Source organism: Poecilia formosa, unplaced genomic scaffold (genome assembly GCF_000485575.1).
Source record: "Poecilia formosa unplaced genomic scaffold, Poecilia_formosa-5.1.2 Scaffold78, whole genome shotgun sequence".
Classification (NCBI taxonomy): domain Eukaryota; kingdom Metazoa; phylum Chordata; class Actinopteri; order Cyprinodontiformes; family Poeciliidae; genus Poecilia; species Poecilia formosa.
Genome location: NW_006800017.1, coordinates 2,284,737 through 2,311,956, shown reverse-complemented (window position 1 = coordinate 2,311,956; position 27,220 = coordinate 2,284,737). Strand labels below are relative to the sequence as shown.

The following is a 27,220-nucleotide window of genomic DNA, read 5'->3' as shown; positions in this document are numbered from 1 at the left end:
ATATATACACACACACTGATGCTTGTGGTTGATGTGTGACACAATGAAATCTACCTAGAAAGTAAATGACCATTTACACTTGAAGAGAAAACAGAGCAATTCAATTTAAAAACCTGATCTGCTTTGGAAATGTCCACAACGTGTGCTTAACAATAGGCCCCATAGAGATGAATTTCAGATCTTTCTTTTCTTTGTGAACATGTCCGCTGATCCACACTTTGGCACCAGGTGTGTTTGCCACCTGCCAGCTGGGCTGAACAGTGTGAGGTCTGTGATGCTCTCATCATACCCTCATCAGACAGATAGGAGGGCGCCTGCTACCTCACTTCTTCCTCATGCCATCTCTTTTCTTCTTTTTGTCAACACAGTGAGGTCTGTGTGTGTGTGTGTGTGTGTGCGTGTGTGTGTGTGTGCACGCGCACGCTTCTGCCCAGTTTACTGACAAGATTTTTCCTTGAAGATAAGGGAACGCTGGGTTCCTGTGTGTGTCCATGGCTGCTAAACCAGGTGGTCTCATCGAACAGCTGAATTATGGGACTGTTCGATTCATGCTTTTACTTGGACTGCGTCTCGACGGCGCCCGAAATAACGAGGCAAAGAACATCCTGAATATCATCAACTCAATGAAGTCAAGCATCTCTGGGAGGCCGAGTTCAGCTGAGTACATTACTCCTCTGATGATGACGGATCAAAGTAAACACTGATAATGGTTACACTGCAATCAATAATACTGCCGGCTCAGGAATGTCGGTTGCACTGGCTACTCCCGACCTCACACATACAATCGCACATAAGTCCTTATTTCTCATCAGCAGTGACAGATTCTGAGCCCTCATCATTTCTTCCCACAAGCCAAACACTCCTCACTCCTTCCTTCTAATTGTAGACTTTTGATTTATTTGATGTGCAAAGGAAAACTGGCTTCTCCCGCTGCGCTCCCATCAGAAAACATGCACCCTCACACACTAATCCTCTTTCAAAAGCAGCCACTGGAAAGCGGCGCTTCTCCCTTTCTAATTACAACACTCGCGAGCTTCCTCTCCCATTAGAGGCTGACTTATCGCTCTCGAGAGACAGCTACTCTCTGTAGTTCCTGCTCTACACCCACTTTCTCTCCCTTCTTCTCTTGACTCTTCCTTCCTTGAGTTTTATTGGGACAGACAGCAGCCCTGTCGCACTCACCTCAGCCAGACAGGAAGAAAAAAACGATCTATTGTAAAGGGGAAACATATACAGTTTCTAGAAAGAAAGTCAAAACTAATTTCAATACTGCTGTTAAAAAACTGCAAATATGGAGGAATCTGTGCTACTTGGCCACAGGTTCTTATCTTTATCAGTGCCACAAAGAATCTACCAAGCTATGGTCCAACTCCAGCTTATCAGCATTCAAATGCCTCTCTTCACTTGACCGAGGTCAGCACTGAATTTCTAGAGCTATTTCTTTCCCTTTTTTTCTGCTTTAACTTGAGTGTAGCGACTCAGTGGGGTTAGAAATTCATTAATTTTACTGCAAGAATATAATTTGATTTTATGTTTTTCATGCAGGTCAAGGGTGAGGTGAAGATTGGGCAGTACGAGAGAGGACTCTGGATAATCTAACAAGATTAGGCAAACAGGAATGGGAGTTAATTCAAACTGAATGTTAGATATTTCAAAATGTTTCAACATCAATTGCTATTTCAACAGAAGCTGAAATTATTTGAGGTATTTACTTATTTTTATAGATAATACATTGACATGCATCTATAACTCTTAATTGAGTTTGTTGCCCTCATCTTTATACCTTTGGTCAGTAAGCAATAAGGTGCTTATATTATAAACTTATGAATGTTATATTTAGCCAGTACCCAACATTTTGTGGCTTTTGGAGCAATTCTCCGTAATGAGAAAGTGAAGATTTTAAATGGAGCCCAAAAGGTCGTAAAATTGTTTTTTTGCATCAACGCACATCTTTAAGAGATTAAAAGTTTGACTTGTCTTTTTTTTTTGTTTTTGTTTTTGGTGTTTTTTTTAAACTCAGTCAACATTGCTTCACCTGAATGAGGTAAGAGACGTAAGTGTTTCTGAGGGACTTGCCACCCAGAGGTGAAACCAGAAAGCAGAAACTCCAGAGCACAGTCAAAAACCATAACCTCAACTATCTGTCGCTTGAATAAACCTTTCCTGCCCTAATCCAGTGTTTACATTCAACGCTGGGCAGTAATGATAGCCATGAGACCATGGACCACACCACGGGCCCTATACACCTTCCCCTCTCCAACCGCCTCGCCACCTTCCACCGCTAACCCCCGAAGCTGTTTCACAGGAGCCAAATACCTTAAATACATAATTAGCGGGGTCATTTGTACAAAGTGGGCCCCAGCAAGGGCATGAGTGTGTTGGTGTGAGCTTGTGGGGGGCAGATGGAGGATACTGAGTGAAGCAAGGAGGCGGCGGGGCGGGGGGAGTAGGATATGAAGACGTAGGAGGACGGCGAACAACAAAGACATTCATTCATGGCTGTGGCCCCAGACAAACTTGGCTGCCACCTTCTTCAAAGGCCACCTCTGCCTTTCCTCAAAACCCGGAGGCCACAGGTTGGGGAAGAGAGGAGAAACATAACAGGGGGGGGGAAATTGGGGAACAAGTTAAGGGGCAGATGGCGGGATGTAAGAAACGATGGTAAAAGCCATGGCTAATCCTGACAAGGTTGCTCATTAAGATCTAGATAACATCTTCAGCGACATGCATTTAGAGCATTATGAGCTGTAATACAGAACCGGAGGAAGCTGATCTAAGCTTGACGATTCATTTAGCACCACTTGCCACATCCTCTTATGATCTGTGAACCCTGAACTCTGACCCTTTGTATTGTAGGCATTAAAAATCCCAGTTTGCTCTTTGGAAGAGCCTAAAATTCCAGTGGGGCGTGTTTCACACTGGGAGACCTTCTCTGTATTGTTCAAATGCATGCACAATCACGCACATTTGCAGACTTTCACATGCAAAGGCATACATGCACACAGCAACATAAAGCCCATTCAGCAGCCCGCTCTTCACACCTTGCCTGACCTTTGTGCCCCTCTGGTATTGTTTATAGAAGCACGTCCACTTAAGAGCTGACCTGTCTGGCCTCTCTTGCCGTGGTGCCGATTATCCACATCTTGAGTCCTCGCTGTTCCCTCTTTTCTTTATTTTCCATCCCCCCCCGCCCGTCTCCATCCTATTGCACTCTCACTCCTCGGGGTATCCCCACTCCTCCTCCCTCTTTCCACACCATGACATATTGCTTTCTTTCTCTGTGTGGTGAACACGCCATGCACTCTAAATCCCCACTTCAGCCTCTCTCCTCGCCTTTTTAAAATAAAGCTGTGCATGTCAGATAAAAACAATAAAATCAATCAATTCCTGTGCTCCTCCTTTTATCTCTACTTTTTTTGAGTTTATCCCTCCCGTTCCTCTAGCTTGTCGAATTGCTGTCTCTCTGATCCTTTCTTCTCTTTCATGTGTTGCCTTTCTTTATCTGGCTTCCTATTGAGGTAATAAGTTGGGTGTATAGCGGGGAAGTCGAAAGGAGAAGGACTTTCATGTCCCTCCACCCTGGGATTAGGGTGAGCTCCTTGGGAAAAGCAATAAAGCCCCCTGAACCTTTCGTCTGTTCCCGATGTGTACTAGAGTAAAGCTCAGCTCATGCTCACTGTGCAAACCTGAAAAAGCTCTTATTTCCTTTACATCACCATCCTCACTTGTGGCTTTCGGGACGCCTGCAGCTGCAGTACTTGTTTAAGTAAACTTCACACATTTGAGAAATAGTTCACAATGTTTAATCCTGTTAGAAGATTTTAAGAGCCCAAAGTTAATAAGTCTCTTGGCATCTCTACTTTAGTATGAACCCTGACACAAAATCGTATTGGATTTCTACTGTTGCATAGAGCTTCTTTGGATGCATAGTCAGTGATAATTATATCAATTAGTGTGTAGAAAAGAAATTAAATCCTCATTTGTGGAAGGTTAAGAGCTATTCAGACGGAGTGTGCATTTTAGCTGATTTAATCTTCAGCCATTTAAAACAACTCAAATGTTTAAAAAGTTTGCTGCCTCTTGTTCAGTCAAACAAGCTACACTGGCCTTAGCCAACGTAACTGCAAAAGAGTTACATTCAGCAACTATTTTTATTTTATTTTATTTTTTTTTTTGCAAGAAATGTTGCAAAAAAAACAAGCTCTGCCTTAACCTTTCTTTTGTTTTGCAACATTTTAAACTAAATGCATCAGGTCTTTTTGCTTGCTATTGTGCTGGTGTAACTATTTTGTACTTTGCGTAATAGGTGGCATAAGTTTTGGAACTAAACATCTGTTGAACCTTTTCATTAACAGAAATGCATTTATTACTGAAAACAAAGGAATTATTATTTGCACATTTGTCCAACGGAAGCCTAACATATAGCATAATGGCATTATTAAATCATGTATGAGAGGAAATACAACCGTACATCGATGTAATCTTAATGTGAACAGTGTTAAACGATCCACCTTATAAACATGGCACTAGTCGGCTTTTCCAAAGAATCACAAGCTGTTGTAAGATTTTTCACGTGATTCCACTGCGGTGACATTCCCTTTGCTTTGCAAGAATAATCCCAGTTTTCTGCTGTTGATCCACATTCATCACTGTTAACTACCTGGTAAATGAGGTGGTTGTTTGTTCAGATAGGGTGCAAGGTCTGGCCAGCACTGTAATGTTTTCAGACCACCTCAGTGAACTCATCATTTGTCCTGATTGTACATGAGTGCATAAAGAGCAAGTCCCCTCCACAGGGTGGAGTGATTTGTTCTCCTGTCAACACTGGGAGTAAAGCCTGACTAAACAAGGAGGGCATTCATGCAGTCGTCGATTTGCTTTGCTCACTCATTCACTCTTTCAAGGCGGACTTTGCTCTTTGAGGCATAACGTGCACTTGTGAAGCTGATCGGGCGGGCATCTTCCTTATCAGTTTTCGAGATATGTATGAAAAACAACCTCTTGCTACAAATACACAATCTACGACTATCTATACAACACAACTTACCTTTGTGTCTTTGTGGAAATGTTTGTATTGCAAAAGACGTTTTGCTTATTGTGCCCCCAGTCAAAGTAAAGGCAAACCTAAACCCAGAGTTGTAAACGTGACATGATATCAATCCACAGGTATGTTCACACAAAATGTGAGCTCAAAATGTACCTCTTAAACGGGACATATAGATTTTTACTTTCAATCCAAACCAGGACATCATAGATGTGTCTATCAATGTTAACCATTAAGTTTTGCTCAGCAGCAAGCAACACCCTGTAACTTGGGTTAATTTAACTTTTATTTGTAGACAGGGATTTTCAGTTTGCAAAAACAATCACTAAAAAATGTGTAAGAAGAGAAAAGGACTTCAGTGACTTGTATAGTTGTGCTTCATGATATGGACATAAAATACCTCTAACCAAAATTTCCTGTTAATTTAGATACATTTTGCATAACATAATAAGACCAATGTTATGGTATAATTTTATGTTGTTGTTTGTTTTGTTTTTTTACTGTTGTTTTTTTTACACATTTAGAAGTACAGATCACTGGAAACGAACAACAAAGTCAGTATTCTAGTTTAGCCAAGGATTCTTAACTGGATTCTGGACTTTGTTTGGGCCTTTTCAGCACATAAATATGCTTTGATCAAAACCAATCCATTCTACCCTGGTTATATCTCTGCTGGATACTGAATCATTGCTGCATTCATAAGCTTTTAGCATTCATTGACAGATTTTTAATCTACTGGTATCCTTACACAAAACAAGGAACGTACCTTTAATTCAACACAAGTGCACATCAAATTTTCTTTCACTTCTGATATGGATGTCAGATAAATTTGTCTGAAATTTGGACTCAGCTCACTGACCTGTAGCATTTTGATGACTGGCATGGAAACTATGGATTCAGAGACAAAAGATTTAAACATGCAAAAGTAAATCAAATTAAAGTGAATCCTAAACAGGAGTTTAAGGCACCAAATATCGCTTCATTGTAAGGACACAGACCCAACTACAACTACACTTTTACTTAGATCTGTACACTGTGGTACCTTTTCTGGTATAGTTATGCGATTGTCATCGACATATTGTAATATCTGCTTGTTTGTTTGTCTGGAAAAAAGGAGCATGACTGCAGCATAAGGAAATATAAACCACCACTAGCTATTGATTCTGCTTTTTTATACCCTTGTACAAAAGTGATGAAAACAGATTTCAACCTTACCAATTTGACCATCTGCTAAAATGATTTGCATTGTTTTCCAAAAAAAAAAAGAAGAAAGAAAACATCATTCCTGCTTGGATATAAGTATGCATAATATATTTCATAACAAAAATAAAACATCTTCCTTTACTAACTCTCACATCTCCTCCTTGCACACATACATCTGAACCATATGCAAGACTTGACATCAATCAGATATACTGCAATATAATACGAAACATGGTTGACGATGGAAAAAAAACAACTGCTAAAAAACAAAAATGACACTGAGATTGTGATACTGGTGAAAGCAAAGGACTGGACCAAACATACCAGTATGTCTGCGGAAATTAATAAAAACATATTTTTTTTGTCCTTTCTCGAAGACTGAAAGTGACAAAAGCAAATGTCCACACACATAAATAGTTTGTAAGCAGCGGCGCATCCTCTGTTTTTTTTTTTTGTTTTTTTGTTTTTTTGTTTTTAGATCTATATGTACATAGCAGGTAAGGCAATTTCAAAACCGGAAGTCTCTGAGGCTGTTTCTTCCTTAATTTGAACAAATTGTCCATCAGTCACAATGTTTTCTGCCTCTTATAGGAAAAATGAACACTCCCAAACTGTTTCCTTGCATCTTTACTCCTATCTTCCTTTTGCTTTCTTTTTATGAATGCAACAGTTTTTTTATACAAACAGGGCACTTTGAGCTATAGCACTGGATTCACAAAAAAGTCTGATCCCACAGTCTATTTTCCATTTTGCGTGTCTTTTGAATTGTTCATCCCAAATTCCTTCCATCCTCTTGAAGTCTGAGCTTCACGGCATCTTCTTTTTTGTTTTTTTTCTTCGTAATCAGCAGCACAGTTCAGTTGCCCTCATCATTACTGGTTTTGAAAGCACCTTTGGCATTCTGTATTTTTAGTCTGTTGTCTATTTTTCAGTCTCAAGACTTTTGGAGAAAGTATATTTTCCTTGAACAATGTTTGCATGGTGGGTGGAGAGACAGACAAAGAAAACGGTGTCCTCTTCTGGTTTAGGTCCATCCCGTGATGCTGCCCCTTATTCTGGGAGGTCTCACCTCACATCTGCTGCAGGACAGAGAGACAAAGCTGAAATTACTATCACAAATGCAAAGACTCACATTTTATTATTACAAAAGAGATCTTTGTAGATCTCTGCAATCACATCCCAACCTCAGCATTTGAATCCATGCATTCCCTGCAAACTGACACAACACACTTATAACCAATGATGTTCTGAATTAAGTTCCCCCATATACAGAACAACTTGATCAGCTGAAGAACAGTTTACGTTCAGGGTGATTTTTCTGTGTACAAAGGATAGTACAGGAAAAACAAATGTGGTGATACAGTGAATCCCAAAAGTATTTACACCCCATGAACTGTCACATTTTGTCCAGAAACCACAAATTAGCAATGTATCTTAATAGTATTTTATACAATAAACTATTTGAATCTGAGAAATGTGGTGAGTATTTGTTTTCAGTTTACTTTTAAACTCAAAGTAATAAAACAATCTTTAATGTCCCAAGGAGGATTATTTAAAACATAATCTGAACTGGAAAACATACAGTATAACTGTAATTGGCAAAAAAAAAAAGAAAAAAAAAAAAAAAAAAGCACACTTGGCATTGGTCTGTTATGTATAATACCAATAAATGGAATTGAGCGTTTATGATTTTTAAAGTGACAAGTGAAAATGTTCACGGGGTATGAATGATTTTGCAAGGCACTGTAACTTAAAGAGGAGCAAGAGATAATTAAGAGAGAAGGGTGCCTCTTTAGAGGTTAGACGAAACAAACTGATGATGCACTCAACAAGTCGCAAGACCACTGCTGTGAAACAAAACACTTGTGCAAAGTGAGCATGCTCAAGAGGCCACAAATTCAACATGCACAATTGGGACATGGAGGTAAAACTTGGTAGCCCTCCTTCTCCTCACACTGTGATTGGTGACGGTGATTGGCAGGCCCAGTTTTGGCCTTGGTTGGGCCAGTGTGACACCAAAAGGTGACTTCAGTGCTCAATTCCTACCTGTGTCCTGTCACAGCCTTGCAGTGGACTTTGGGTAATATGAGCACCTTTATTATGTCACCAATAAGTCCTGGGTGGGCCTTAGCTTTTTAGGTTTCCTTTTTCTACCTTTAACCCTACGATGGCCTGAAAACACAAAAGTTGGGGAGGGTGAAGAGGAAGGAGGATTTAAAGCAAGAAGCAGGCTTTATGGAAACCGAAGAAACCGCAACAGCCCTGGGACAGAAGCAGAGAGTGCAAAAATTTAACTCGGTTTAAATTCTTCAGGTGCCTTATCTGCGCACATTACAGCGCTTATCTGCACACAGATATAGGAAACCTTCAGATCAAGGCACGTTAACTGCTGTCATGCCAAGCAGCCTTTGAACACACACCCTTAACACACAAATTCTCACAGAGCAAGGCTCAAAGCTTTACAGTTTTCAAACAGAGAGTCACCTTGCAGGTGTGCATGTCTGCTTGGAAGCATTTGGAGGTAAAGGTTCATTTAATCCAAAGCAGACAGAGAGAATAAGGAGGCGTGCACAGTGACAAAAGTGTAGGCGCGGGATTTCGGCCATCAAACTTTAGAATAACAAACACGGTATTTGAAAGGGACTTCGGAAACATCATTTAAGGAAGATGTGAAGGAAATCCCAGCTTGTATTTATTTACCTGTTTCTGGATCTAAGTGTTCTACCACGTGATGTTGCGATGTGCACAAGCACTCCAGGTGGTCCTCTAACCTCACAAAGACCTCCTTCAGCTTGGGTCTCCTCCTCACGTACTCCACCTTGGCTACCTAAAGGAAAGGAAGAGGAGAAAGATTAGCTATAGGGTCCTGCACATTTACTCTTCCCTGTGTGTGTGTGTCAATGAATGCACACTCTATTTGCCCACCGGCAAACATCAAGAGGTGTAGTCCCATGACTGATGGCACACGCATAAACTAATTCATAAAAAACTCAGCTAAGGCTTTGCTTGTTGTGTTTGGAGTGTGACAGGAGCATTCCTCAGTGCCTGATTCATTAGGTTTCACTTGTTGTGTGCTCTATGGTCTGTAAGCGTCTGAATGGAGTGTATGACCCCGCTATGAGTTGAAGGAGGAGGGATGAGGGGTAGGATAGAGCATACTGCACCCTCAGGCCCTGGGAAGGTTTGCTCTGGCAAAAGAAAAGAAGCTGGGAGATCCCCTCAGCTCCGACCCAAAGCATCCACATCCAAACAGACACCTAAACTCATTCACCTTGCCTCGACATGTTGATTTTAAGCCGTGTTTCTACATGGATTATGGAACGTTCTGCTTTGCTTGCATGTAGGAAATCTACAGAGCCTTCTAAAATATCCATCCTACTTTAAACCTTTTTTTTTTATTTTGTCACCGTACAACCACAGACACTGTTGAAAGTAAGCCGGCCCTGTTTGCAGCTTCCCACAAACTATGTGGAAGGCATTCTTTTGCTGATATTCGTTCATATCAAGCACATCAGTGGAGGCAGATGGATGTTTTCAAGTATTACACACACAAAAGAAGACTGTTCCAGGACACAGAGAAAATTTAGGGCTGTTTGGTCATTTCTATGCTGCTGATGTTCACAAATTGACTGGTTTGCAGACTTCTGTGTCAGGAGGTAGAAAAGATATGAGACTGTGACCGAAGTTCGCCATTTAACAGGACAACAATTCCAAGGATGCAGCCACAGATACTAATGTAAAAGCTTAGATCAAAGTATATTATTAAGTATTAGATTGTCCAGAACTAAATCAATTTGGTTAGCAAAGAATTTGGGGGGGAAAATGCGCAGAGGCCAGAGACACTCAAAATACTCACAGCTATGGATTACTTAGTTTATTAACTCAGGGAAATCAAATGTGAGTTTGCACAAGACAGTTCCATGATTTAGAAAAATGTAAATCATCAAACATATTTTATTTGTACAATAAAATATGTGACTGCAATGTTACAAAATTTGTATAAAGTTCAAAAGAATATTTTTTTCTCAGGGCTCTGCACAATCAGTTCTAAGCTCAGAAAACGGTCAAACAAGCACAAAACGCGCAACAAGAATTCCAGTCATTCCAAGGCACAGCTTGTTACAACCACCAATCCAAGAGTTATGAATGTTCTGAGCCTTCATCAACAATGCACTACTGATTAAAGCTCAGATGAAAGCTGAGCAGAAAAGGTTGCATGGAGGTTATGATGATACTCTTGTGCAACTGAGGAGAAAAGGTGGGCACATGCTGTTGCCCCTCTGATCTGAACATCAAGAAAGGTAACATCTCAAATCATCCCTGAAGGCTCTGGAACCACAGGGAAACAATTTCCTCAGCTTCACCTATGCCAGTTGCAGCACGAGAAAGGATATTGGCTGACAACCTCCCAGCACTCAGCAGCGATATGAGCAACACAGTCTTGTACTCGGCATGAAGCTTCTGCACGCACAAAACCAGTGAGAGTCTGTTTTCCTCTATCCCACGATGGCACAGGGCCAAGCCTGGCTCTTGGTGGTGAGTCAGTCATGCAGACAAATCAACATACCAATCCCTGTCTGATAAAACAAACAATAATGCTGAAATTCAAAAAGGGAGAGAGTTGCTTTTTGTGGTACAGAGAGGTGGGGGGGCGGGTAGGGCGACTGGAACTGAGGCAGCAAAGAGGCAAAGGGCAAGCAGTTTTTAGCAGCCACTCCTTTGCAACAGTTTCTATCTGTGGAAAAGAAGAGAAGAAGAAAGGCAGTGAAAAGAGGACAAGCAGGCAGGGGAGGTATGTGGAGCGCAAACAGAGGACAATGGTGTCTGGGTTATTGGTGGTGTGTTTGCTGTTTCCGAGCCATGAAACAGAAGAGGAGCGGGTGAAAGGCCAAAGTGAGGAAGAAACTAGGAGTAGGAAGGTTAACCACCGTTCTCATTAGCTCTCACAGGGGAGTAAGCATGTGTGTGTACAAACAGAGGTGGTTATTTAAGGACTGGGCGGAGTACCTCGCCATGATCATGACTTGCATTAGAAGGTGTTCATGTGTTACCTATTAACACTGGGTTTCTAGGTTACCCATTTGGGAAATTTATTAAACCAACACTGACACGACAGATAGAAAACTTATCAAAGGTTTGCATTTGTCTACAAAAAGTGTGCTAAACATCCCCGAAATGATGCAACTTTCTCAGAAAACCGCAGCCAGCATTTAATCCGATTATCTTACTGGAAAATACGGATGAAAGGAGAAAGAGATGAAAGATGCAGCTGCCTGTCCGGACAGCTTGTCTGCTGATGCTGGTTACGAGAATGTCTGCGCTCACTCACAACTTCTGAGCAAATGCTCCAGAAATTGCGAGCAGGAAGCGAAGAAGACAAAGTCTCATCTAAGACTTACTAACTGACGCTAATCCTAATGACTAAGACACACACTAGCTCTTCCGGGCCAAACAAACAGCTATTGACAGAAGGATGAAGAAATGGCCTCCCTTGATGTGAACCCCAGCGGTTCATTTGTTTCGATGACCTGCACATAGCAGGGCCATAATCGCTCTCATATCAAGCAAACAAACATAATTTCTAATTATAGGTGTACCTTCCTTAATACCAAGTAAGGCACGAGATTCTCCATCAAGGCTCCCTTAAATATTCTTGGTAAAATTCAACAAGGTGTCAAAAACCTTCCTAGGAGAACGTGGTGCATATCCACACTGCAGCATCATACAATCGCTGCTGATTTGTCAGCTGCATGTCTATGAAATCGATCTCGATTTCAATTTCACTGAGTTTGTGTACAATTCTTCCTTCTGAGCTCTGACCTCAATAGGCATTTTCATCCACACAACTGCCTCTTGTATTTTTATTTTTTTTTATCATTCTCTTTAAATCCACATTTTAGTCAAGTCTTTAAAAACCAAACATATCCAGCAGTTTCTGAAATATGCTGGGCTGGCAATATGATACAAAAAGCCATATCACGCGTCAAGTTACGTACATCGCCTTTCTTCCCAATTCTGGTACACAGTGTAAACCTCAGAAAGTTGCCATCATCACATCTAGATGCATTAGGTTGCTTTCCTGTGTTAGAAGTGAGAGCTGATGAGGACTTTTGTTGTAGCATCATTATCTTATTAACAGAGACTTACTCTCTGTTGCACAGTCAGTGACTTCCCATTTAAAACCTAGATAAGAAAGCGCCCCTCTCCCATGCTACGACACAGGGCCCCACACTCTCTTTGTATAAATCAAACCGCTTTAAACTCCCTGGAAATCCAGGCCCTGAGAAAGAGTCCCCTGAGTGGCAGTGGAATGATATCCAATCCAGAGGGTTGGGGGTGAGGCTTGAGGGTCTGGGAATCACACCCCCTTTTGGTTTTGGCTTGTCCCCAGTGTCACCAGCAGCCCTTCTGTGTGAAGCCGTTTGTCCAAGTCGGGGCTAATTGGGAATTCCCTGAGCACAGAACACTGACGATGAGAGCATGATGAAGGAAGGGGAAAGTTTTGCTCCGGACTTCCAAGTAAAACACAGCAGGGATGTGGATGTGCACCGCGGGCCATGGCAAACTGGAACAGTGACAGATTGAAGCAAAAATAAATAAAAAGTGCATGTGTATGTTTGCAGAATGGAGAGGGGTGGAAAGAGGCTGGGCAGGGTCACAATTCATCCATCAGGAGGGAAAACAGGCAACAGAGACAGTCTGTGTTTACTGCCCAGAAAAAAAAAGAGGAGAAAGGAGAGGCTTTGTGCATCTCCATCTGTTACTATTTTTGTTTGTGCAATGAAATAAATAAAAGAAAAGAAAGTATATTAACGAAGCACATTTGTTTTAATAAAGATGCGAATGATTGAAGTCTGAAGGTGCATTTCTTGCAAAATGTTGCTGAGGGTTCAATGTTGCCTAAAAGCAACACTTGCAAAGTCAAACTGTGAGACCACAGTTGTATGTAGGAAATACACTTGTTCTAAGTTCTTCTTCAGTTATGAATTACTGTTTACACACTATGCAGTGACATCTACTGTTTAAAATAAGAACTACAGTGAGCGTAGTGCGCCTGATGTTGATGCAAGAACTAGCTTGCGCACAAAACCATACCAAGCCATACCCAAACCTTTACGATTTCAAAAATACAACATTTTTCCTTCAACTCATCCCTATGATTTCAACTCCTTTTAATGGGCAACAAGGAAAAAATGAGTTTTATCCAGCTGTAGGGAGCACAAATTAATGCCCCACCCCTACATGTTGCTCCATCCTGCCAGTCAGCTTGATGGCTTTTAAGAACGATAAATACAACTGTTCAAGTGTATCCCCAACAGGACAGTAAATAAATGAATTTTTATAGTTACTTCCTGAGTAAGTACCATTAAAATATCTGTTTTTTAAACTTGTATTGCGCTAAAGAGAGCAGAGTATTAAAAGAGGTATGTGAAGTTAGGACAACACATAGCTTTAGACTATTAATTGAAATTGAAATAAATGTTGTAAAATCAATGTGAGACCAATTAAATCCTATTTTACATTTTTGTATTGAATTATTTTACTAATACTGAAATACTGTGAGAGTCTCATACCAGCCCAAGCCTAGTTCCAGTAGTCAAGGGTGGAAAAAAAAGTAGCAAACTCCTGTTCATTCCAGACTCCAAGTGCATTGACAGAAACCATAATTTCAGAAAGGGACATTACTAAGCATCGCAAAGGATGAAAAGTGAATGAGATTTAATGAGAGAGAGCACAGATGATGCAGAGCCTTGACAAGTGGGGTAAAATTAGAGAGTTGCAGTTTCAGGAGAGACAGAGGGAGTGAACAACTATTTCACACGTCAGACAATCAGACTCCAACACTGAAGTGCGCAGAGAGGTGATCTGGATGGGCTGAAGCATGAGGAGCAGGAGGGAGGACAGCAGGGAAGGAGTGAAGTAAAAATACAGACTATTGAGTCAAATATGATTTTAAAAATACTGCTTCTCTCCCTGCTGAAGTGTTCCAGCCGCTGCAGCAGTAGCCAACATCTCAGACACTCCCATGGTCTGCGACCTGCCCCGCCATGTTCACACAAACTCCCTCACCCTGCTTCATCCACCAGGAGAGCTGACCGAATCAAAGGGTAAATAATTCACAGCTGCAAGGCACTTCAAACACAGAGGCCCCTCACTCCCATCTGAACCCCCCCCTACCCTGTCCCTCACATGACCATAAATCATTCTCACTGTATCAACGCCACACTTTTATTTATGAAACACCCCGTAAGTCAGAGTCCCACAAAACCACAGGGGTACAGCTACCGCTACCCTCCTTCCCCCGCCCAGTACCCCGCCATGACCCACCGTCTGCTGGGATAATCATGTGTGAGTATGTTTGCGTGTAGGGGTCGAGGACCTGGAGGCTGGCGCTGAGAGACATGTGGGACCCCCACACTCTGTACCGGCCCATTTCCGCCTGGCCTCAATTGTCCTCCACTTTGATCCTGTAGCCATCAACACTTCATTACTCTGCGGTCTGTCTTCCTCTTGCTGCAGCTTCGTACAAATGGCCTCATCTGGGTTTGCATCGTGTCGAGGACTCGCTCTCCCTCACCCACGCTCATGTCCAACAAAGATGTTCCCCGACAACCCATTCTAAACACCGCAAAATGCTTGCTTGGAAGCCAATTGCAGGTTCCCAGCTATTAAAAGCTACTAAAAGGTAAAAGTGATACACCCTTTAGATTAGATTAGGAACATCATGACGCTAATTTAAAAGGTTGGTTCTCGTGTTTTGCTTGTATTGTTTTCAATTGAGTCTCCACACTTCCTCTTTCCTAATGTCATTTGTAAACATAACATGTAACCTCAACTTTTTACTCATTTCTTTCGGTCACTGCTGTATTTTTTTCTTTCAGAAATCTACTTGGTTTGTGCGCCAGTCTTTTTTTTTTTTGTTTCAATATGATTTTTCATGGGAAAAAATATATGTAGAGGTAATATAGGTCTAAACATAATACTCACGAAGCATGTGTCAGTATGAGATGATCACAATATCATAATCTTACGCAAAAGTCCAACACTTTCGCGGCTTTAAGTTGAACTATTATCCTTCCTACATTTTCTGCAGATTTCTGTAGATTTCACCAGCTCAGTTCTGCCTATTTCAAGCTCCTTTATCAATGAGCTGTTTTGGACTATGTCACTATTATGCAAAGAAGATGTGCTTCCTCTCACTTCCTCTTCCTTTGCAAAGTCACTATCCTGCCAATGAACAATACAGGCTTGTACAGAACAGGGCCTGCACAGACCTATTACGCTTCCTTTAAATACCCAGTCTCAAGTGAATTGGCAGAATAAGAGTAGATGTAGAAATGGTTTAGACAAATCCAGGTTGGTGTAAGGTGGAAAGAAAACACCAGAAATCTTCCATGCTGATCCTTGGCTTACAGAAGAAAAACAATCCAGACCCCTTGGCAGTCTGAGGTAATTTTTAGCTTTCTAATAAAAGAACGAAAAATGAACAAACTGAGCCTCTGTTCAAAGTCAAAGCTCACACTGACATAATGCTTCTTGCACACAATGTGATGAATGTCACTTGATAAGAGAAAGCCCTGAGGGATGCCTTCCTTTGGGACACAACGCCTTTCACCCTCCCTGCCACCCCCAAAATATCAGTCTGTTGTCTGTGTGCCCATTTCTTCACCCATGTCATGAGGTAAAAACACAAACAAAGCTGGACGGAGCATTCTGGGAATAGCTGAACTGAATGTCTTGAAATGCCGTCGACAGCGTCTTTCCATCCCTCTACGTCGCTCCGATTGCAGACAGAGCTCCTATTGAGGATGACATTTACCAGCTGTTTGGCAAACAGAAAGGCTGAGCCTCTTCCATGCAGACAGACACAGATGATTGTGTGGTATATCAGAACTCTCGACTTTGACCACAACATGAGTCAGCATTTCTGACCAAAAACCCAATGACCTTCGCCCCAGTCTCAAGTCTTTTGCAGCCTAGTGTGCTTTCTTCTAGGATTGATCTGAACTTCGATCCATCCATCAAACCAGTAGCTCTGTCCAACTTCAGTGTATTTGTTAAAGAAAAGCTTGTTTCATAATGGGGATGTCATGTAGCAAGTGATGTGCAGAACATTTTCAGGCATACTGAACATTTTGAATGTTGCCAAAAACTTTAAATTTTGCCCCACCTGGCCAGATCACATTCTTCCACATGTTTGCTGAGTCTCCTACATAGATTGCAGTTAATTCCACCTGAGCTGTGGGTTTCTGCAGCTCCTCTAGCATTACAAAGGGCCTCGCGGTTAGTTCTCCAATTAATTCCAATCTCGCTCAGTTTAAGTGAAAAGTCATATCTTGGAAGTGACAGGTTATTTTTTTCCTATTTTGGAATAAAAAATTGAAAAACACTGCATGAAATTTTCAAAGCTTGAAGTACTTTTCACACCATAAACTTGTATTTGTCCAAGCTGTTGAAAGCCATGCATCCTCAATGCAGCTTTGTGATGGCCTATTACACAAAATCCCAGTAAAATAGAAAAACTGCTACTAATAAAAGCTCCATAGCCCGGATTGGCATTTGTTTTATGACTAGACTAGACTATCAGGCAGAGATCTTTAAAGACTTGGATGAAAGGCAAAAGGAAAACAACTCTGGCAGTCCCAGTAACTGGGCAAGATCAAGCTGTCTGCAGCAATAATTAAGTACAGATATAGACAAACACAGTCAGAGTATTCTTGGCTACGCTGTTTATACCTTGGTTGTCTCTAACTCTCACAGGGCAGACCACATAGTACCCATACCTCCCAAAAGAGCAGTTCCCCAACTCAATACCGCCACTGTAAATATAATGAGAAATACATCTCATGTCCTGCTACCATGTCTCCCCTGATCCTGCGCAGAGGGACATGTTTTCAAGAAAGCTATGCTCCTCGTTCTCACTGTCATTTTGTCGTCCAAGGGCACACTGTTTCCAGAAAAGACAAAAGAATAAACAACAGGAAGACGTTGAAGCAGTCCTGCAGCATGTGGCACCCTGACAATCTCAAACATTGTTTTTTTATTTCTTGAAACCTGGCAGGAGCTTCCCTCTCTGGGCAATTCCTTCAACAGATACCCCAGCCAACAGCTACCTCCTTCCCTTTTCTTTCATCTTCTCTCATTTGTACCATTCTGATGTCCTCACCTTGAACTTACACCAAGCAAGAGACAGAGTGATGGAAAGGGGTTTGAAATGCTTTGAAATGGTAGGGAATGACATTGGTAGAGGTCAGACGGACCATTTTGTAGGAAGGTATCAAGAGGGGTTCTCCTAAATAAGATATTGGCATGTGATTTAGTGTTCTGTCAAATTGTTCATGTCAGAGTTCCAGATATCTCAGTCCTTCTTAGTCAAATTTTAAAGTAGAAATATAATTTCACAATGAAGTTGTGAAGTTTCATAGTGTTTTATAATTAGATATTTGAATATCATGCTGATGAGCTACTCTAGCTAAAAGATGAAGGATGGGCACTGTTGTTGGATACCCTAGAGAGGATGGATGGATGGATGGATGGATGGATGGATGGATGGATGGATGGATGGATGGATGGATGGATGGATGGATGGATGGACGGACTAAATTTCATTCACTTCTTTGGTGAATAAAATTAGAGAATGGATGGACAGGTAAAGCAAACATTTTCACATTTCAATTTTTTCTCCACATTTTGCCAGGCAAACTCTTCACTTTCGCAGGTCTCAGAAACTCTGAATGCTAAAAAATTTTAAGGCATCGGATTTAAATTCTCAGATTTACTTTCCCAAAAAGCACAGAGAAGTGCGAGTTGTACAGAAAACAAAGCCAGACAGACTTACCACATGAGGGCAAGAGACATGTTTGTACTTGGCTTAATAATTGATGATTGGTTTATTAAGGAATCCAGTCTTACCTTAACGGTGCGGTGGTGCTTGCGGGAAGGGTGACAGCGCATGTTGCTGGTGTTGCAGCATCCTGTGCAGCGCTTCACCTCCACACAGGGCGGCCATATCAGGAAGTTGGCAGATGTGGGATCCACCTGGCTCCGGGGGATCTCGTAGATCACCGTCCGCGTCTTGCATGCTGCCGGGACGGCCTCTTCGACTGGAAGTGAGACAGTGGCTCAATGCATTTGTTGTGCATGTTACAACATCTGGTGACGCATTTACCGACCTCAGCTAAGTGCTTATGTGTTGTTGGAATCTGATCTTCACACACACAGCTGCTTGTACTCTTGATGACTCACTTGATGTGAGAGCTGCTTGTCTTGCAGCTCATATCGCACCTAGCATCTTTTAGGAGTGTTAAGAACACAAGCTTTCCAAAAGCCTGATCTCAGATCAGCTAAAAGTCTAAGGAAAAGTCTTATTAGCGTAGCATGACTCGGCAAGATGGCCATTACTTCAGCAGGTGGGAAATTTAATAACCACAGATGTTTAATTCAAATGCTACATAAAAAGGAATTTTTGTGGGTTGTATCATTATTTAAATTAATAACAAAGGTTTGAAAACGTAATAGGAAATTGTTGCTAAATTCGAACAAGTTATTTTATGTCTGTAAAAATATTGTACTTAAATATATTGATTAGAAATTAGCTCCAGGTGTTGATTTATTCAAATGGATATCTTATCACATTGTTCATGTGTGGTGTCCAACATTCAATGGGAAGGTAGGTATGTGTCTATTGATTATATTGTGGATGAAAATTTCAATTTGGTAAAAATTAAGAACCATGAAAAACTTGTAACTAAGAGAGTTTTTGTGTTAGAGCAAGACGTTTGTTAGCTCGCTAAGCAACAAGGGTTGGAGGGGTGTTGGTGGTGGATGCATTAGGCGTTGCCATGGCATCCGCAACCCAGACAGGGGGGGTAAGAGGATCAGAGGAACAGGGGGAGGTTTGGACAGAGAGTGGGTAGGGTAATCTCATGCCAAAGATGCCGCCCTGGGAGGTTGCCTATTTGTTTGTCAAACATAGCCTAATTCTTATTTTGTGTTTCTTTTAAACTTGGGAATATAAAATTGTAAACTTAAGGAGTTAAATGTAAAAGAAAAAAACAAAACCAATTTATTTAAGATTTTCTTAGTTTAAAACACACCTTTTTAGTTTCTTAAAGTTACCTAATTTCTTTTTAGAAATACTGATCAAAATATGCTTAAATAAGATGTTCGCAAATGTTACACTAATTTTGTTTTATAGTTTGTTTTATCTATGTCCAATGGTTTGAGATGTGTAAAACTGTTTGCATTATAATAATTATCCTGTAAAGATGAATGCATTGAATATTGTCAATAATGCATGATATTGTCATGCATTGAATGCAAGAGCTTCTGTGGAGAGCAGCCAAAATGCCACACTATCTCATAATCCTATGGTGCCGGACAAATAAATGAAACACGACCAGCAGCTTCGTCCACATCCAGCATCTCCACTGCTGGGAGGATCATGGAGAGCATGCACTCTGCAGGCTCCACGCCTCGATCAGATATCGTACCGCGTGGCATTTTAGGAAGAAATCTGACTGAGGGAAGAGGCGAGCTGCAACTTGAACCCTGAATGTCTGGAATTTCCACGCTCGAGGATATATTTCTCTCCTGACGCGTGTGTCTTTAGATCTGCAAGCCTCGGGCCAATTAAAAGGCTTGGTGTCAGACGTCCCCGTCAACCCCGCGCGCTAGCCTCCCTTTCTCATGATTCCTTGATTGCAAATAAATACTGGGTAGATGTCTTCATTAGGGTGCCTTTTATCCCCCTTAAGAAGCAGTATAAAAACCACTAACTGTTAGCTTTGTTGGAAATTAGTGTAAAGTGATCTGTTTCATGTCCTGGGAACTTCTGTTTTAGAAGTGAGATTTCGGATTATTTTCAGGGCATGTTGACGCCGTGTGTGCCAAGTTGTCACGCATGTAATGATGCAACTTCTGAGCTCCGACTGGTCTTACCAATGCTCCTCTTGCGTCGGCTGTGCAGCTGGGAGCTTTTCAGGTCATTGTAGTAACCGTGATGATGGGACGAGTTCTTATGGTGGTTGTGGTGCTTGTGGTGCTTGTGCTCCTCAACAACATCGTTTCCCGTACCTCGTCAGAACAGAAGGACGCCATGTTAATGATGTCACAAACAGGGTATTCAATAAACAAGTTCAACTTTTACGTGTCATGTTCACAGGAGAAACAATTTTGCCTACACCCAGTTCATTCCAGTTCAGTCTAGTTAAATAGTCACATTGAGATTCAATTACACAGTGCAATTCAATCCCAGTTATAACACAGTGCAATCAAGAAGCTCCTAAACAGATGAGTAAATGTTTATAAGATTGATTTGCAACTGTTTATTCAAGAATTTTAGATAAGAAGTGGAAGTAGGAAAAAGGCAGAGATTTCTTATGCAAGAGTTAAGTTAAAGCATTCATGTAAGCCTTTGATACTATATGAATCCTAACACTAAGCATAGGTTTATCACACAAAAAATAAGGGTGGGAATGAAAAGAAAAAAAAATCTCCCTAAACAATTTCGAAGAGGCCTAAAGTGCAAACTGAAAGTTTTAGATGAACCTCAACACGTTAAAAACTATTTAAATACAAATCAAGTTCTACATTTTCGTCACATTAAGATCAAACTCTGCCTCTCTCAGTCGCGATCTCATTATGATATTTGGAAGGATAGAGTTAATTTTATTTCTGATTAGACCGTAAAGGTTTCTATAAGGCACAAAGGAACACAACATTTCTATGACTGGAAGCTATGAACTGGTGATACACTGGTTCCCACATTGGAATGAATACTAAGAATTACATTTCTCAAAGAAACAATGTTATTTCTAGAGACTCCTGTGACATCACCACAGCTCAAAGTTAAATGGACATGCCTCTCAACAAAGTTATGACTCAAACATATGACACATTGTTAGTCTGGCTACCGTACTGGGAAGTCGCTATAAATTGTATTTCTGATAGAGACAAGAATGCCATGAAGTCATCACAGCAGAGATAAAGGAAATCACAACTAAACAGAGATGTGACTCTTTGCTAGTCTGGCGACTACAGTAGAAAAAGAAACTCTTGTTTTCCCCTTAATGGTGAGTAATACACTGTTATGAAAGCATTTTCAGGATTAAGTAAGAATCTTCAACTGCATTTCTAACAACCAAGTATTGGTTGGCCACATAGCCATAATGAAATAAAGTATATTTTATGTTCCCAGAGGGTTTATACAGTTCCCTTAAACATGCAAGCGTGGTAACTTCTAGTACACTGGCTGCAGGTAGGAGGTTCAGTTGTGCACTGGGTAATCGCTGGCATTATATGTCAGCCTCCCTCAGTGACTAGGCTAAACTTTTTTTTAGCTGTAGCAAGACGAAGGTGAGTCAGCACTGACTTGAAAAAAACAACCAGCTTTTACAGACACAGAGGCTTAAAGTGGTCATTTGACAGGTAGGGCCCGGTCACCTTTATTTTAGGCCTAATTAGTGGTTCTGTGTCCCTCATTTCCTGCAAATGTTTGCTTTTCAATCACTTTGTGGTTTTTTGGGGAAAGTACATGTTTTTGCTAACATAGCCAGCTCAGTTTTTTTTTTTTCATGTTCACGGTCATCTGATAAGACGTGCTTGTTTTGGTCTCCACCCAGACTTTTAAGGTGGATTAAGAAAAAGTGCAAGAACAGCAATAAAATTATAAAGCTTGTCTGCAGGATTCCAAGAGCGTCTGACTATGTTTGCAAACTGGGTGGGTCTGCCTTTCTTATGGTATATCATGCTTGTGTAGGATTATTCTACACATGTACACTGAGCAAAAAGACACTGTACAACAATCTGAGAAACTCTTCTCATTATCCTACATAATGTAGAAAAGCCTTAAGTACATATATCTGAACAGAGTTCAACTGTGGGCAAACACTCTTTCAGCTTTTTTGTGCATTCGACCAAAGTAATTCGAAGGGATTTCCTCGAACTATACATCGTCCACCCCTGGGATCAGTTGTTTATTTGCTTTTTGATCATTTCTTTTTTTCAGGTCTGTCCGTCAGAGACAGTTCGGGGAATTTCCTTCCAGCTTGTCAGGGAGTCAGTCAACCAGTTGGCGACCCAGAACTAAAGGTTCACTGAAGGGAAGTGTTGCCTGCAGCTGAAGCTGGGAGTCAAACAAAGGGCTGAGCGATCATTCTTTCAGACCATTGCACTCACACACACACTCTTACTGTACATAACACCCCAATCTATAAATCTTTTCATCTCTTACTGTCAGAAATACACAAAAGGTAGGAGAAGAATACGGCAAATATGGAAAGTTTGATGTAAGGGAAAGTTATATTGGATTTGACAGAGAGGCCGCATAAGAAACAGGAAAGAAAACGAGGTGGAAAGACTACAGCGGTGGAGAGAGGGGGCTTGATCCTTTCCTGGTTCCAGGTGACTAATATGTATGCACACGCCCAGAGTCTCTAGACAAGAGACAAGAGGACAGGAGACAGTCTCTTACCATGAATCAGGCTTTCAAGACTGGTAAATTACTCCCTCCATTAGCTAAGGGCCTTAAGTCCCTCCTTTTGCTTCTTCTCCTCCACTCTCTTTCATTCTCCCTCTCCTTGAACAAACAGCCAGCATGTTGTTGACTTTCAGTCTAAGGGACTCCCTCCGTCTGTCATTCTTTCTCATTTGTCTTCTTTCTTTTTAACAGCTATGTGGCTGAGTTGACAAAATGTAGGCTTAAGTCTAATAGGCAGCAGGGTACTTCTGCGGTTGTGGGTAATAACAGGTGGCAAGCAACTCCCCTCTCTTAGTGTCAGAGTTATCTGTTAACTGTGCGGGAGACAGAAGACAAAGTAGATTGCACAACAACCTGCGGCTTCTCCGATTGAAGCCGGAGCGCCGTCTCAAGATGTCTCCGACTCCCTCCTCCACCTCTGCCCCTTACCAAGAGTCAGGTTCCCTTTTCTGTCAAAGTTCTTCACTGAGAGAGATAAGAGCAGGCAGGCGAGGGGCCACCTCAGAAGGGAGACAGGGACAGAGAGGAGGAGGAGTATAACGAGGAGAGCAGCACCTCAGGGGCCAGACAGCCATCTGCAGACTTCAGCAGGGTCATCTCATCTGACAGTCAGAGCTGAGGACAGGGACTTTGCAAAAACAAATGCAAGCCTGCACTGAGCACAGGAGTAGTGCAAGCCACCCCTGGGCGCCCTGTTTATCCTGCCACTTCCAAACTTCACCCCCTCCTGGGACAGAAATCACAGAACAATTAAAAGCTAATTCTGAAAAGTTCACCTCTGTTTTAAAATCTCCCCTCCTGGATGATGTCACGCTACGTAGTATTTTGCCTTAACACTGATAACTTCCCTAGTTCAAACAATCCGCAACAAAAGCTCCGAAAATACCCCTCCGGCTGGCGTCTGGGGGTCTTTTAATGGGCTGGCCAGGGCTGACCAAGCTGACCCTCAAGACAGATTTATGTCCTCGTATAACAATAATTAGCCTACTGCTGTTACTCTGCAATGCATTAATCTGTTTGAAGAAAGACACGTTAATTCAATTACAAACACCTTTTCTCATCCATGAGGCACCAAAGCGGTTTATTCTGGGCTCAGAGTAAAGTGAAATGATGCCTGCTGTGGAAAACTGCCCATTTTGATGTTAATTAAATCCATCACTGAAGTTGTTCTATTAATTAAATCCTATAAAACTTTGCAAAAACTTTCCCCATATTTTGTTAAGGTTCCAGCCACAAACTTTTTATATTATCGTATTTTATTGGGATTTTATGGGATAGGTCAGCACATAATTGAGTTAAATTTTAAAGTGGAAAGAAATGACAATGCGGTCTTCTGAAAAGCATATTTCTATCCAGGCCCTTTACTGGATAGAATAAAATGTTCTGTGCAATTATCCTCAGAGATCACCTAATCCCAACCATGTGCAATTTAACCCCAAGCGTCTGAGGCAGCTGTAATTTGAAGGCCTCAGAAGTTTGTTTGAGAATGTTGGTGAGCAATAAGCTTGATGAGAAAGAAATCACCAAGAGATGGAAAAAAATTTAGATCAAGGTGAAGTTATGGATAGAGTTCATCATCACAGAATAAAAAGGATTTGGCACAACTGCAACTGGTCCAACCATCCCAACAGTGAATCATGGTGGTGATAGCATCATGATGTGGGATGGTGGTCACAGTTGTTGAGAAGACAGAAGGAAACACGGGGATAATCCTAAAGTTGAGTTAAAAGTTTCTGGACCAGGCCAGAGGTTCTCCTTCTAGTCGGACGGCAAGCTTGTCAGATTAACAAGAGATTCATTTAGTATGTGTGGGAAAAGCCTAGTCAAAGTCTAGACATTCACTTTGGGTCAGTAGATGCTCTCCATCCAACCTGACTGAGCTCAAACTATTTTCCAAAACGGAATACACAAATTTCAATATTTAGAAGAAAACATGCATCCAAAAGCCTACAGAGAATTGAATTAAGAGGTGCTGAATAGAAAAAAATCTCAGCATAAGCATACGTCAATTTCCTTCTATTGTAAAATTCTGCACTATAAAATACATTGAAATATGTGGAGGAAGCTCAAGAAAACACAAAACGTGGCTATTACAACCAATAACAACTCAAATTCCAGTCTCTGCCCTTGTTTGCTGAATGTGAAATGTAGAGAGTTGTAAAGCAGGAGAGGTAATTACCCCTTTCTGTTGGCAAATCTGCACAGAAGGAGCCCTGAACTTGATATATGACAGCAGCCTGTGTAAATAGAGGCTCATGTGAAGGCAAACAAGTTCTTCCAGCGCACAGATGTAATTTAATCAGCAAGACAGTCTGGGACACAGAGGGAGAAGAAGCCCGGCTTGACCTGCAACCTGCTACAACTTTTCACCGGATTTATGGCACAAAAACATGCGGCAGTCTGGAGGCAACAAAGCAAGTTCACTGAACTCACCCTTCATCACATGTGTGCAGTAAATGCACTTGTCTCGGATCATGCGTTTTTCAAATGCGCAACCTATTGTTTAGGTTAATCATAAAGCCGCAACATAAGAGCCTTGACTTTTTATGTTGGGTTTAATCAGATTAATATCCAAAAGCCGGGGTGTCCGACCTACAGACACATGACGCGCAACAAAAGTAAATAAATAAATAAATAAATAAATAAATAAATAGATAGTATCAAGAGGCAGAATTTACCTACGGAGTCAATCTCCAGTAACCGCTGGAGGTCGCTGATGCTGTGGATTTCACTGTTGGAGAGTCGATCGATCAGCTCCTGGGGAAACTCCACTTCCTTCTGTGGCCGGGAGCGGGGCGGTTGGGGGGCAAAGAAATCAAACAAGAAAATAAGGTTAGAGATGTGTCGAGTGATTGGGAAGCACATGGGGCATTTGTTTGGCTGTATAGACAAAGACTCAACTGAGGAAACCTTTTGAGAACCCAACTTAGCAACAAGGTGCCACAGAGAGAAAGATCCGTTGCGAATTTAGTGAATAATCAGCAACATTAGACCTCTGAAAAACACATCGCTGTCTTCCGCTAAGCTGGTGAGCGAAACTCAGACCGAAAGCTGTAAGACTGCGGGAGCGGCAACCTCGCACCCTTTGCACTTGTCGCGCCTCATCCAGGCACCTCGGGTTGAGCAAGACGTGCGCAGCCCTTACAGGAACACCAACTATTTTTATCAGCCAGAGCGGTTCCCATGGACGCGCTTGGTCCAACCAAAACGTTTGCCCAGTTGCCCTCAAGCTACAAACAGATTTGGCACCAAAAAAAAAAACAAAAAGACCAAAAATAACTGCGTTGTGCGTTGCGCATGCAGCGGTGTTTACTCTGAGACGCGCACTTGTGAGAGAAGCTGCCTCAAATCATCTTAGCGGTGGTTTTATTGTTTTGATTTTCTTTGCATAGGCTTTAATTCAAACCTCATTCGTATGGAGTTTAAATTAAACACCGCGTTTCAGTGTTATGTGTATGTTTGTGTGGCCCTTGAGGAGATGACCTTTGCACTCTAATTGGAATAAAAAATAAAAATAAAAAACTGGTTGAATTTGGTCACTTTACCTCAGCAGTGGCCAGCAGGTACGTCGTCCACAGCAGGAAGCAGCAAATTGTGGCTCTCATCTCCTTTTACTGTAAAGTCTCCCTCAAACACGAAAAATGTGCTGCCGCGTAGGAGCCCCTGAGTCGCTCCTGGCTCCAGAGGATCCACGACCATCCCCTCAGGGGGGGAAACGGTGTAGTCAGAGCAGCTCGGCCAGACGCGCTGCTTGTACTTGCTTGAAACTCTCGGGCTTAGCAGTCTTCTTTTTTTATTCACATTGAGCTGCGTCCTCTTGGAAAAAACCCTGCGCTCCAGCACAGCATATACCTTCCTTACGCACGCGTGAGGCAAATCCAATAAACAAGTCTAGCGCACATTGCACTTGTCCTTCACCTTAGCAAAAAAAAAAAAAAAAAAAAAAAAAAAAAAGACTTCACACTTTGACCCAATGCAATGAGAAACCACACATTTAAAAAATAAAAATAAAAAACAGCTGAGACAAGTGAAAGCGCACTGCTTTTTCTCTGTTCTGAAAGTCTTGAATGAAAAATAATCCAAAAGATGCCCTGAGAAAATCTTCAATGGAGAAAGGCGTCCGTGACGGGCTGTTCAGAGCGTGTCTGCGCGCAGGTCCTTGGACGTGTAGGACTCTGGAGTGAATGGTGTCAGAGCGCCTCTGAGCCGCTGAATATAGAGAGCCAGCAGCTCTGTGCCCATTGCGCCTCCCCTCGCGTTTGGGTGATCGTGCATCCATTCAGCAAGGGGAGCTGGTTGGCTGATGGCTTAAAACTCCAAGATCCGTCCCCATGCCCCTCTTACCGCCTCCCCCCTCCATCCTGTGTGAGCGAGTGCATGAGTGTCTATGTCCTTTGAAAAAAAAAAAAAAAAAAAAGAGCCCTTCACAGATTTGGTGTGTAGTCCGCTTTTATTTACAGGAAGACTGGAAAATAGATCCATTTTTCAAATAC

At 41.7% G+C, this 27,220-nt stretch overlaps 1 protein-coding gene across 3 annotated transcripts; it reads right to left on the bottom strand.

The window, feature by feature from the left end:
• Nucleotides 1–5,312: 5,312 nt before the first annotated feature.
• Nucleotides 5,313–26,953, bottom strand: pdgfab (platelet-derived growth factor alpha polypeptide b). 3 transcript variants are annotated; one of them, XR_001662669.1, is made up of 7 exons: nt 26,273–26,953; nt 25,406–25,502; nt 20,189–20,323; nt 18,161–18,351; nt 8,948–9,074; nt 8,294–8,419; nt 5,313–7,326 (listed from the first exon to the last, which is right to left on the bottom strand). XR_001662669.1 is itself a non-coding variant. In XM_007556410.2 (6 exons), the coding sequence occupies exons 1-6, from the start codon at nt 26,330–26,332 to the stop codon at nt 7,313–7,315; spliced, it is 627 nt and encodes a 208-aa protein (XP_007556472.1). In that variant the 5' UTR covers nt 26,333–26,938; the 3' UTR covers nt 5,313–7,312. The 3 variants fall into 3 exon arrangements, 1 of the variants encoding a protein (XP_007556472.1); XR_001662668.1 differs by having other exon boundaries at nt 25,406–25,505; nt 26,273–26,949; XM_007556410.2 differs by lacking the exon at nt 8,294–8,419 and having other exon boundaries at nt 25,406–25,505; nt 26,273–26,938.
• Nucleotides 26,954–27,220: the final 267 nt, after the last annotated feature.